General features: G+C 41.4%; 3 protein-coding genes across 9 annotated transcripts; 1 reads left to right on the top strand and 2 right to left on the bottom strand.

The window, feature by feature from the left end:
* Positions 1-213: 213 nt before the first annotated feature.
* LOC103400300 (ankyrin repeat-containing protein At5g02620-like) lies at positions 214-3,935 on the top strand. 5 transcript variants are annotated; one of them, XM_029095054.2, is made up of 4 exons: positions 214-580; positions 897-1,462; positions 1,812-2,221; positions 2,613-3,935. In XM_029095054.2, exons 2-4 carry the CDS (start codon positions 979-981, stop codon positions 3,477-3,479), a joined length of 1,761 nt encoding a protein of 586 aa, XP_028950887.2. In that variant the 5' UTR covers positions 214-580; positions 897-978; the 3' UTR covers positions 3,480-3,935. The 5 variants fall into 5 exon arrangements, with proteins under 5 accessions (XP_028950887.2, XP_028950889.2, XP_028950888.2 ...); XM_029095056.2 differs by having other exon boundaries at positions 278-580; positions 894-1,462; XM_029095055.2 differs by having other exon boundaries at positions 278-601.
* Positions 3,936-4,039: 104 nt separating this feature from the next.
* Positions 4,040-9,356, bottom strand: LOC103431364 (type I inositol polyphosphate 5-phosphatase 12-like). Of its 2 annotated transcripts, XM_029095052.2 has the most exons (11): positions 8,117-9,356; positions 7,736-7,988; positions 6,652-7,462; positions 6,413-6,537; positions 6,256-6,340; positions 5,936-6,098; positions 5,793-5,833; positions 5,439-5,706; positions 5,177-5,300; positions 4,737-5,097; positions 4,040-4,612 (listed from the first exon to the last, which is right to left on the bottom strand). In XM_029095052.2, the coding sequence occupies exons 1-11, from the start codon at positions 8,982-8,984 to the stop codon at positions 4,268-4,270; spliced, it is 3,444 nt and encodes a 1,147-aa protein (XP_028950885.2). In that variant the 5' UTR covers positions 8,985-9,356; the 3' UTR covers positions 4,040-4,267. The 2 variants fall into 2 exon arrangements, with proteins under 2 accessions (XP_028950885.2, XP_028950884.2); XM_029095051.2 differs by having other exon boundaries at positions 5,793-6,098; positions 8,117-9,329.
* Positions 9,357-9,738: 382 nt separating this feature from the next.
* Positions 9,739-12,751, bottom strand: LOC103431361 (probable thiol methyltransferase 2). Of its 2 annotated transcripts, none has more exons than XR_003769543.2 (8): positions 12,471-12,606; positions 12,252-12,382; positions 12,081-12,167; positions 11,851-11,951; positions 11,674-11,773; positions 11,304-11,389; positions 11,126-11,204; positions 9,739-10,041 (listed from the first exon to the last, which is right to left on the bottom strand). XR_003769543.2 is itself a non-coding variant. In XM_008369508.4 (8 exons), the coding sequence occupies exons 1-8, from the start codon at positions 12,553-12,555 to the stop codon at positions 9,988-9,990; spliced, it is 684 nt and encodes a 227-aa protein (XP_008367730.3). In that variant the 5' UTR covers positions 12,556-12,751; the 3' UTR covers positions 9,739-9,987. The 2 variants fall into 2 exon arrangements, 1 of the variants encoding a protein (XP_008367730.3); XM_008369508.4 differs by having other exon boundaries at positions 11,343-11,389; positions 12,471-12,751.

The following is a 12,751-nucleotide window of genomic DNA, read 5'->3' as shown; positions in this document are numbered from 1 at the left end:
CACCCTAAACACATTCGTCGCTTTTAATAGAAAAACATTAGCTATTTAGTAGTATAGTCTAATAATATTACTCTTCATTGGTAAATAAAATATTTTAAATTCAATTCTTATCAAAAATTAATTTAAACTACATTATTATGTGATTAAACGCACTCAGTCACTCCCTTAATCTTTTTTTTTTTAACTCATAATGATCGTATAGAAGACATTATCTTTTTTTTTTTTTTTTGGAACAAAATAGAAGACATTATCTTTACTAAAGTAAAAAGCATCAAGCGACTCTCCTCCACTGAGTCTCCTCTCCCGAGTTATCATTTCTAGAATTATAGATGGTGTTGTCCGCAGTAGTTTGTCCTTGCTGTCTGTCTCCTCATAAAATCTCAATTCTCATGTAGTTTTGTACGAGTTGAGTTGAAAAGAAATTTGTTGGTGGGATGTGGTTCTAGTGTTACTCACTGATAAGGTGATAGTGATGATACCCCATCATTGATCAAGGTCTCAGCCTTTGGTTTTGGGTTTCAGCCTCAGCCGCATGGTATCTAAAGGTTCCAGCTTTTCAGATTCAGAGCACTAGAATAAGGTATAAAGCTTCACAATCAAGGTACTTTGTAATTAGTATTCAACTTTTGTTTCTTGTCATCTGTTGGATTTGGATTTAGATTCCTTTCTGGGTTCTGTTGTTTTCATTATTCAACGGGTTTTGATATTCCAAATGGCGAGTTTCAGTTTGGTTAAGTAGTTTTTGGATCAAAGAACTGGAATTCCAATAATTAAGTAGAGATTGGAAAGCATATTTCTTGTGATGCTATATATCTGCAGAATTGTGATTATTAGTTTACTGTGAGGAAATAAATTTGGTTGAAATTGTTTATCTGGTTATGATCATGGAAAAGTAGAATTTGAGATTGGAGAATCAGGATTCTGAGGACTAGGAAGTTGGATTTTGTTTGAGATCAACCGGTTTCTGCGAAATTGGTCATGGAGAGGCAGAGCAGTTTTCAGGCTCCAAGGATGGAAAAACTACCAAGTTTCAGTGGGGCAATCGAGCAACAGTCAAGTTCTCGAGGAGCGATGGAAAAACAGAAGAGTTTTCGCGGGTTTATGGAGAAGCAGAAGAGTTTTCGGATAGTTATGGAGAAGCAGCTGAGCTTTATTGGCGGTGAACGGAGGAGGAGCAAAGAGTCACCGGGTAAAAGAGGTGACTCCCAACTCCATTTGGCGGCTCGAGCAGGGAATTTAGTTAGAGTCAGAGAAATTCTTCAGAATTGTAACAGCACTGAGTCAATTGGTTTATTGTCGAAGATGAACCAGGAGGGAGAGACCCCCCTCTATGCCTCAGCGGAGAATGGGCATGCTGAGGTTGTTGGGGAAATGTTGAAGCACATGGACCTTCAAACTGCATCCATCGCTGCCAGAAATGGCTACGACCCATTCCACATTGCTGTAAGACATGGCCATCTTGGTAAGATAGTAGTATGAATATCCATTTCATTTGTTGAAATTCATAATATTTTAATAGAAGCAGTTCTATAATGTTTATTTCATATGCAATGGAAAAAAGGAACACAATTTTTGTAATTTGGTGTTACAGAAAAACATATTATCTTCTTGAAGCTGGATTTTGAAATGTTTCTGGACTGTGCCTTCCTCAGTCTAAACACGCACACGAGCGCGCGCACACACACACTGGCTTTTACTTCTCACCTTATTCGTCTGGTGACCTATAAGAGCCTAATTATGTTTAGGAGACTATCACATAATATTCCTTCCTCTATGCATCATTATGATTTGAAATTGTTTCTTTCTTTCAGAGGTGTTGAAAGAACTTCTGCATGTGTTCCCAAACTTGGCAATGACCACAGATCTATCGAATTCAACCGCCTTACACACGGCTGCTACTCAGGGGCATATTAATATTGTAAATCTCCTTTTGGAAACTGACTCAAATCTTGCCAAGATAGCCCGCAATAATGGGAAGACTGTGCTTCATTCAGCAGCAAGGTTGGGGCACTTGGAAGTAGTCAAGTCCTTACTACGCAAGGATCCAAGTGCTGCTTTTAGAACTGATCTTAAAGGCCAAACTGCGCTACACATGGCCGTGAAGGGGCACAATGAGGAGATTGTGCTGGAGTTGCTGAAACCCGACCCCTCAGTTTTGACTGTGGAAGATAACAAGGGAAACAATGCATTGCATATTGCCACAAGGAAGGGCCGTATTGAGGTGCTTCCTCCTTTCTTTTCTTTCAATTTTATTTACTAACCTAATGAAATGTATAATATCAATGATTCAAGTGTTCGTCGTTTTAAATCCAAATTTCTATACTAGGTATGGGGTCTAGCTTCCATTTGTATAGGTCTTGAGAAATCATGTTAAATATTATGTCCGTGCTGATATTTTACTCAAAATGTATGCTACAGCTTTACTCTGAAGAATGGTCTCGTACTTTCATAGTTGGTGCTTAATTGGTGTATGATATTTGTATGCGGTAATGGCAACACTTGTAGTTCTCGTATGTGATTTCGAGTTCATTTGAACCTAACCAATCTGAAAATCTGCAAGCTAGCTGGTAATATAATTTTGTTTGCTCAATGCTAATGTCCTTCATGTGCAGAATGTATGCCGTCTGTTGTCCATAAATAAAGAGGCTAGTAACATTAATGCAAGCAACAAGGCTGGAGAGACCCCCCTTGACATTGCAGAAAAATATGGGAGTCCAGAACTTGTGGCCGTGTTAAAGGAAGCAGGGGCCACCAATTCTAAAGACCAAGGAAAACCTGCAAATCCAGCAAAGCAGCTGAAGCAGACCGTGAGTGACATAAAGCACGATGTCCAATCCCAACTTCAACAGACCCGCCAAACTGGTGCCAGAGTCCAGAAAATTGCAAAAAAGTTGAAAAAGCTCCACATTAGCGGCCTCAACAATGCTATAAACAATGCCACTATTGTTGCCGTGCTGATTGCCACAGTTGCTTTTGCGGCCATATTCACAGTTCCTGGCCAATATGTTGAGGAAGAAACGCCAGGGCTTACGCTTGGACAAGCGCACATAGCAAATAATGCCGCTTTCATCATCTTCTTTGTATTTGACAGCCTGGCGCTCTTCATCTCCCTGGCTGTTGTGGTAGTCCAGACATCTGTGGTTGTGATTGAGCAGAAGGCAAAAAAGCAGCTTGTGTTTGTGATCAACAAGCTCATGTGGCTAGCTTGCCTCTTCATTTCGATTGCTTTTATTTCTCTGACGTATGTGGTGGTGGGCTCACACTCGAGGTGGCTTGCAGTGTATGCAACAGTTATAGGCAGCACAATCATGCTTACTACCATTGGCTCCATGTGCTATTGTGTCATTTTACATAGGATGGAGGAGAGCAAAATGAGGAACATCCGGAGAGCTGAGAGTAAGTCTCGTTCGTTGTCTATGTCTATGGCATCAGAACACGAGATTTTGAACAGCGAATATAAGAGGATGTATGCGCTTTAAGTTTCATTTGGGAGAAATGAAACACAACGGATCGGGTGACCTATGGCTTCACTAATCCGATTCAGATATTAAGTATCTGAACTGATGTGAAGCATCTATCTCTTAACCTAGAAATATGGAGTATATATGAAGAAATTAAGAGCATCGGGGTTGAGCAAGTAAAAGGACGACACATATATCTGCTTCATTCCTCATTTGTGATCTCTCGATGGTTCTTCTGTGTGTGGTATGTGTTTACCGTCTATGCTATGAGTTCAGACATCCATGGTTTGTTTGATCCTTAAGGGCTTTGAGCCTGTGAGGCTGTTGCAGATACTGAACTGAATGAATGTTCCATGCCAAGTTGCCAACTGCTGCTGCCCAAGTATTACAAGATTATAGATTATCGTGTGTTATCTGCAAAGTATTGTAATAACAGTTGATGTTTATAATTAATAATATTGACTACCCTTTTCACATCGTATTGTTCAGTTCGTCTCTTTTGTTTTTCTGCATTTATCTGTTGATCGGAAACTAATCGGAAATAAACTACGAAGCCTGAAGGAAAACAGACAGGATAATGCAGAGAGAGATGGCATGATACTGAACGTATAAAACCTGTCCCTAAACTGTCTTTTAAGTAAAAAACAGGCTTCAAAGAGTGAGTATATACACCATGTTTTGCTTTACACTAGAGTTTCTAACGAAAAGAATGCACTCGGTATTGTATCAGATCCGTCTTCACTGTTACCAGCTGATGATCCATGTGTCTATAAACTGCCTCGTGCTATCAAGTATTCGATACTAGTTTAGCTTCTAGGATTTTTTAAGTTGGTTTCGCTTGAAATGTTAGGTTGCCGAACTTCAGACCTGTGAACTGGACTTCCCTGGCATTTTTTAGAGCTGTTGGATTTTGAGTCCATGCGGGTCTTGGCTGAGAAGCAATGCCGCACTCGAACTCTGTGACTACATGTTTGAGCTGAGCAACTACCTTGGACACTGACCATTAAAATGGCTTCCTTGTCGCGGGTGTCTTCGCACCACCAATTTTGAGGGATGCCATCAACAAATTCTTCCAAGGTATGAAACTCTTCGTGATGAACTGAGACCTCCACAGACTGTTCAGGTTTGATCATGCCTGCTGCTGGTGTGATCTATTATTTTATGTTTTAAAAAACAAAAGAAGTAAATTAGCAGAATAGACGCCTGCATTTTCCTTTCCAAAAAGGAAAAGAAAATTTATAGGACATAACAGAAGCAGCAGGGAGAAAGTGATACCTCAAGCCATCGAGGAAACCCGTTGGCACCTCTCGGGCGATAGTTAGGCTCTTCGCCATCCTCCTTGACAGTGGACTGGCCTTCACAAGTGATTTTAAATACGGCAGTATCCTTTACACATTTATTAGTGATACACAAAATGGACGTGTCCTGATTTTGAAGGATTATGTTGTTGGTGTTCAAAATAGTTTCTGGAACATAATTTGATTCTTCAAGATTAGACCTGATATTCTGATTGGATTTTACAATTTCCCCAAACTCCTTTCTCCTTACCGATCTATCAACATGAGCAATTTGTAAACTTAGTTTACACCGGACAGGTTTGTGATCACTGTCAGTCACGTCCATGCGTGCCTCGTACCTATATAAAATCGGGTACCAAGTTTAGAACAATTGAAGAAAAAGAGACTATAGATAACTATCCCTGAAGAAGAACATACTGTATAATTGACGAGACTACAGGGCACTCTAAACTGCACTCAGCAACTGGTAATGGCCGATTGTCACGATATATTATTCTATCGCACCAGGCAGGAATGCGTTTCTTCTCACCAGAATCATATCCTGTAAAGGATGCATAGACAAAGTTTCAAATCAACACACTGGAAAATTCAATTTCGCAGATATGCACAATTTGCTCTTGTAAGAGAAACCAAGAGCGTTAATAGTAATGCAGAAATTGACTGCCCCTAGACCAAATACCTGCTAAACCTGCTTGGTGCCTTTCAAACTTGTATGTTGGAGGGAATCTGATGAGTGCCTCACGCATCCCTTGGAAAACTTTCCCGGCTTTCATCTCTGCTCTGAGCTGATCTTTTTCTCTGAGCCAATCAAAGCATCTTTGTGAAACAAAGTCCCTTGCTTCATCGTAAGATATACCAAAAAGCCGATAATTGAAATCACCGAGAAAAACAACCACATCTGCTTCAGCTAATTCAGGCCTTATATCTTCAGTGTTGCTGCTGACAGCCTAAATCACCAATTGTTTAACACTTGGCCAATAAATATAAAATTATGGATAAAAGGATTGATTTACAAACTAGAACAAGTACATACATTTGGAGCTCGAGACATATTAACAGAAGTTGAGACACCAGCTGCAAGAGAGAGGACCCATGGCAAGCCAGAAGAATAAAGCACCCAGAATAAATACGTAGAGAAGGCAAGAGAACAAGACAAAAACAGGTATGGTAGCATACCAGCTGCCGTGTTAAGTAGAGATGACCGGTTGAAGACCATATTTCGATAAATGTGATCAAAATCAGCATTTCGGCGATTGACAGCTTCCAAATGTGCAGCCAAATGACAGTTCACAAAGCACATTATACGATCATAGACTCGGATTCTCAAACCAACACCTCCCTGCTTGAACATAATTAGTCTGTTACAGTGACCCTTTTTTCATAAGGAATAAGAAACCAATATGTTTAAGAAACTGAGCAGACAATCAAACTGACTCCATTCTATATTTAATTCTGTATACATGCCAAATGAGCACTGTGAATGGTGAGGAACAAACCTTGTTACCAATGGCACGACCAAAGCCACACGGAACTGCTCCAGCATCAATATCCCCAACATGTGTTCTGAGATTCTTTCTTACCCTATATGAGAATTATGAGCTCATAAAAGGAAAGAAATATATGAGGACAAAATCCACAAGGATAATCGCTTACCAAAGAGATATGAGCAAGCCTGCGAGCTGTCTAGAACCCATACGTTCGAAAGTTTTTCCTTCTTCTAAGGCCTTTCCTATATTATCAAGCCACCAGTTGCCAACAGAACTCCCTTCAAGCCCTACCTACAAAAGGAAAAGAATGGTAAATAAATCAATCAATCCATAGAACGAATAGAGATTTTGTATCTGTCCAAAGTAAACAAATAAGCAGTTCACAACATCATTGAAGGATCTTACAGTTTCTTTTGCTGCAGACATTGCAAGAAAGCCTGCGCCCATTTCTACTTCTTGTAACCCGACAACTACAATGCCAACATCCGGCACAGCAGAGCCCAACCATGACATTAGTGCATCCTGAGATGCTCTTCCTTGACCAACATTCCATGAGCCTACTAAAATTCTAACATTGTCTCTTTTGGTATATACACTTTCTTTTGCAGCCAATTCTGTACGTATCAAGTTGTCTGTAGGTCCTGGAGATTTGATGTGCCATCCGCGAATACCACCATGGGTGGCCAAGCTATAAACAACACCAGTTCCAACGGCCAGTTTTATCACTGGACTACTGTGTGCAACCCATCCTGCAATCAGATTTCCCTCAAGATCCAATACCTGAATCATGCCACTCACATAGCCTACATATATTCGTGTCCCAAGAGTGCAAAAGCATTGGACACCAGAATAATGGTGATTAAAATCTTGCACACGGTTACCATTTCCATCCCACTGAACCAGTAAGCCATTTGTGCATCCGCTCCATATCATGCCATCCGCAGTTAGCACTAGCGCTTCTGTCTTCTTGGATTCTTCTACAAATGCCCCAGCCCCTCTTGTTGCAACTCGTCGAACAGCATCTGCAGCTCCCATTATAGCATTACGCGACCGTTGTAGAAAGCCCCCGGATTTCTCCTTTTTGGATGTTGAAACAAATTTTACCTTCATCTCATCTTCTACTGCTTGATCTTGCTGCACTGCTGACATGTCAACTCGATTCTCAATCTGACCTTCTACATTAAAGACTTTCACAAGCTCTCTTGTACGAGCGTCCCTGACAAATCAAAGCCTTTTAGAATAATTCCAATGAAAATTATATATTAGAATCTCTACCTAAGCAACGATACACCCTGAAACTTTAACATCTCCCTGAAAACATACAATACTGAAAGAGTGAAATTCTGCAGAAAATCGCAGGTTTTTCCTCTTCCCTTTCTTGATCATTATACAAAAACATGAATTGTGTTAACCGTGTAAAACATGTAGCAATACACACACATATCACACACACCGCTAACACAAAGAAGGTATCAAATTGAAAACTAACCACCAGGAGAAGGACATAGAACCGGCACACCAAACTTTAGCTCTGAAATTATCAGAAACCAAACACTTGACATCTTGAGAAGATATACTACAGACGCCATTAACAGTAACTTGGCTCCTGAGGTCAATGCACGACCTCTCCACCAGTAAAGCTGCCATATGCCTTTCCTCAGGTTTTAGGGAGAGAGATTTTTCAATGGTTTCCCATGGCCAGATTTTGATAACACCGCCCTCGGAACCTGACCACATATCACCTGCATCCAATCAAGGCAACATGATATCAAATACATTAACATTTACATAGGAAAGTTAAAAAAAAAAAAAAAAAAAAACCCAAGCAATACACGAGCACTTGATGAAGAGTAACAAGTGAGCGACTGACCGTAAGCAGTGAAAACCATGGCGAGAACAGGAGCACGATGGGCCTGCCAGGAAAGACCTTCCTTAAAAGGTGTAGAAGCATCCAAAGACTGATCCATCTTCCAAGACCTGATCTTGCCATCCTTATGGCCAGTCCAAATCAAGCGATTGCCAGTATCAACCGAGAGACAATGGGTGGGAGAGGTGTTAACCGATTCAATGTATGGGGCGGCGTCCTCATCACCCCTCATGACTCTGCCAGCAATACCAAAGCCAGGTTCAAAGACGTCCTTCAAATTCCAGACCCTGACTCCGCCCTCCTGGCCAGCCCACAGCTGGGTGTTGGTGCAGGCAATGGTCCTGAGGAACCTGCCGACCTGTGTCTCCCTGAGAGGATGGGGTCTCAGCTCCAAGCAGGGGGGACGACCAGGATGGACGGAGGCGCGAGTTGGAACCTTGAAGATGCCAGTGCCGCCGCCGCTGCCAATGAATTCGGGCAACGGCTGGCATTCTCTGTTGCCATCAGGATCATCACCATCCTCCATGCAGAGGCTTTGGTCCAGCCTCTGGGAGTGAGTGCCGCCCACGTACACTTCGTAATCAGCACCGCCAACAGCATTACTAGTGGTGGTGGTGGTGCTGCTGTTGGAGGTGGAGTAAGGAAAGAAATCGTCGTCAGAAGAGTCGTAGTAGTCCACATTATTATTGTTATTAACGCTCTTGGGGGCAACGTGGACGTCGTCGAGGCTATGTTTGCGTATTTGGTGGTGGCGTTTTTGGGCGGAGGTTGGGCGCAGCTGATGGCTCAATGAATGGGATTTGCGGGGCGGAGGGGCGTTGCTTAGGCCCGCCAATGCGTCCCTGTCGTCGTCCTCACCTCTCTCCTCCATAGTACTAATCAGTTAACTAAGAGATGTTTTAATGTTGGTTGACGAATATATGAAGAGCTAGCTAAAAATGAGCTGCTAGCCAAAAGAGAATCTTTACTTGAACGAGATGAATATCATCACGAAAAATGTAGAAAATCCATCAGAATTGAAAGAAAGAGGAGAACAAAACCAGAAGAGAGAGAGAGGAGAAAAGAGGAGAGAGAGAGGAGAAAGGGTCTAACCCTAAACTTGCAAAGGGATGGGAGGGAAGGGGGGTCCGAGAGGAGAGGAGAGCACGTTGGTTGGTTGGTTGGTTGGTTGGTTTGTTGGAAAGCGAGGAGAGCGAGGAGAGCGAGGGAGAGAGAGAGGCCTCCGCAGAACTAGGAGGAGCTTATATTCCGTAGCCAACGAATGCACTGCATTAGTGCATTGTGCTCTCCTCTCCTACGTGGACCATGCGCCTACAATTTGACCGTACACGTGTCACGTGTGGCCACCCAAATTTGCATTCCTTTTACCCATTTTAGAGGCTGAATTTTTGCTCACCGCCACTACTATCACTACTATATTGATTGCCGTTAAATGAGCGTGACTTAATTTATCTATTACACAAATTTTAAATTTTAAAATCATCCAGCAGCAACCAGTGCGATGGTAAATAATATATATAAATTCTAAAATTTAAATACCTAATGGTAAAAACAAGAAACCGCTGTTCTGGAGCAACAGGATCGTTTGTGCGCATTTACAGATTCGAAATGAACCATGAATAAAATTATTGCACAATACTGAGCATTTATTTTATTGTCATCCAATTCAATATACCGCCTTATGCTTGAAGCTTTCGTCAAAGTCTGGGAAGAGTAATAGGCTCAAACGTACACCATATCACCCTCTGTTTCCAGGGATCCTTAAACACTGACCAATTATTAAGAATTGAAAGAAAAATTGCTGCAGATGCTTTGCTTTAGCAGACTGATAACTCCTTAGAGGCAAAGGGAAAACAAATGACGGCCGGTCATTGTCAGAGAGAGGATTTGCTTAGAGACCTCTTCCACCTTCCTAGTTTCTCTCTTCCCTGAAAATTGTAATCACGATTTCTTTTAGAACTCAATAAACACCAACTGTATTCTTGGTTATGTCCAAATCAACTCGAGTAAAGCTTCATAGTAGAAGACTAGAGTCTAGATAAACACAAGTTCAAAGCAACAAAAAAGCTAGTAACTTAGGTATCTCGGCAAGCACAGATGAACAAAGAACGTATCAGCATCAAGCACAAATCTGTAGTCTTCGTCCATATGCACCCTTAGACAGGATAATCAAAGCTAAGGTCATTGACAATGTAAACGGGGTAGATGTTTCCTAATGATAAGTTTGGTTTGTAACAACCAGTTCACACTGCTCATGGTCTTTCCCCTTGCCAATTGATCTCGCACCTTTGCCACCCAACTCTCGTCCTTTTGAGTTTTCTGGAACCTTTACAGCTTTACGCAATTGTTTGTGATTTTCCTACTAAACTAAGAGGCTTCCGAGTACTTCTGTGCAATGGAGGAATCACAACTTAATGTGGGTGACTGTTTTTATGGTTCATGTTCACCTGAGCTTCATCCTAAAGAATCCTTCAAATAGTTGGACGGGGGCAATGAACCTTTTGCCTGTCCTCATAAGTTTAGACCTAATGTATGTTTACTTGTTTTCCCTCATATATGACAGTTACAATCTTACTTCTGTTCCTATGCTAAGATGAGACCGCAGATGTTCTTCAAGATCATATTCTAGCCTGATCAAATTGGGTATTATCAAATGCTTCTTGGATTACCAAGGATTAATTCGACCTTACTAATCTTGTTGGAGCGATACTGACAGTATAACTCCGGAGAGGCAAGTTCTCACCCCAAGAGAAGTGACAGGGATTTCGGCTGCCTATGTACTTAACATAATCGTCTGGGATTACATTTCAGATTGCCTATATAATAGCCATAGGCCAGCATCTACATTACATAATCGTCTCAATTCAACGAGGTAGGTGGACTCACCCCAAGGCTGATATATTTGTGATGTTTTTGGTACTTGATATTTATAATCATTTATTTCACCTTGTAGTATGACTTCTAAACTTTGGCAGTCACATATCCAATTTAACTAGATTACATGGTACATACCTTGCGAGGTCGGACAGCTAGTTCATTGTCTACGATGGAGGTTGCCTTAAAGCCCAGGGGATGCAAAACCTCTTCATAACTGCACAAATTAGAATCAAGAATAATCAGTATAGACTAGAGTCTTGTAAGTAAAAACAGTATCATTTGTACGTGATCAATAGCAACACAAGGTCAGTACCTAAAAGACTGTAAAACAGGATATGGAGTTGGAGCTTACTCTGAAACTGACACTTTGTAAGGCGGTCCACCAATATGATCACTGGTCTGCCATCAGATAAATTTACTTATCAATAGAGTATCAAACTATGTATAAACATATATATTAAAATTCGATAATTTTAACTAATCAAAATTTCAATAAAACTTGAAGAAATTAATATGCAAAAGGAAATGAGCTATTACCACAAATGATAATCAAAACCGGATCCCTTTTATTATCAGATGGATGCGTTCATGTTCGTTGTAAGAAGGAAATACTAACAAAGAACAGAGACACACACACATACACACAATGAGAGAGAGGAATATCAAGGGAGAAAAGTTAATACAGGAAACATCAGTGTTATGAGCTCCCCATCCGGTTTTAAGATATCTGCGATCTTCCGTGCCCATGCAGATCTCATGTCTGGTTCAACAGCACAGAAGAACCTGTACCATAAGACACGATCAATCAAAAGGTCTTTCTCATGGGAAAAAAAAATACAGAGTGTTTCAAGTAACCTTACGTATAATCAAAAACGAGATCAAACAATTCAGTTGGATGCCAAGTGAAAAAGTCCACCTTTAAGAAGGTAAAGTACCGTGCTTTGGGAAGTGAGGAAAACAACTGCCATGACATTTCAAACAGAAATTTAAAATAAGGACTGCGTAATCTAACTAAAAAGGATCAGAAAAGAGTACATATTATTCATGGCCGACGGCGATTGACCTCTGGTTAAGTGAAAACGGAGTTTACCTCCAGAGCTTTGTTAATGGCATTCTCTGAAATGTCCAATCCAGTGGCATGACGTTCAGGACATGCAATTTCTACAACATCATAACCCTGCCATCATGCAAACAACTCGTAATCCAATTCCTACTGAGAATAGTGTAGTGACTGGAGAGTAATGAGTAGAATAGTACATACAGTGCCACATCCAGGGACAAGAGCCCTGCCCTTGGGAAGGGCTCCCGTCCGATGAAGATAGGAAATAACAGGCGTTGGCTGCCCTAAATCCCAAGGGGTCAAACCTTGCTCCCAGCACTTGTCCCAACCGCCTTATGAAACCAAAAACCCATCCATCAATCCCAATCAGAAAACCCAATTTATAACCTTATTCTTAAAGAAAATCGAATGGGTAGCTACCTGTAGAGTTGCTGTGCACGACTTGCTGAAGCTTGTCGACGGCGGGAGGGTTCTGGTGGGCATCTTCTTCCTCTCTCTTCCTCATCAGCCTTGTTTGGTTCGCGCGAGCAAGGAGGCCCCTCCTGGGAATCGAACCCACAAGATTTGGATTGAGACTGAGATTCCTAATGCATGATGAGAGGAGGAAATTGGAGCCTCTGCTGATAGCTCTTGAGCCAGATTGGACCGGACTGGACTGGACTGGACTCGCAGGAGAGCCAGTTGCTAGTATTCTGATATTA

The sequence above is a fragment of the Malus domestica genome, chromosome 15 (assembly GCF_042453785.1).
Source record: "Malus domestica chromosome 15, GDT2T_hap1".
NCBI lineage: Eukaryota > Viridiplantae > Streptophyta > Magnoliopsida > Rosales > Rosaceae > Malus > Malus domestica.
This window is presented reverse-complemented; position numbering and strand designations above follow the sequence as displayed.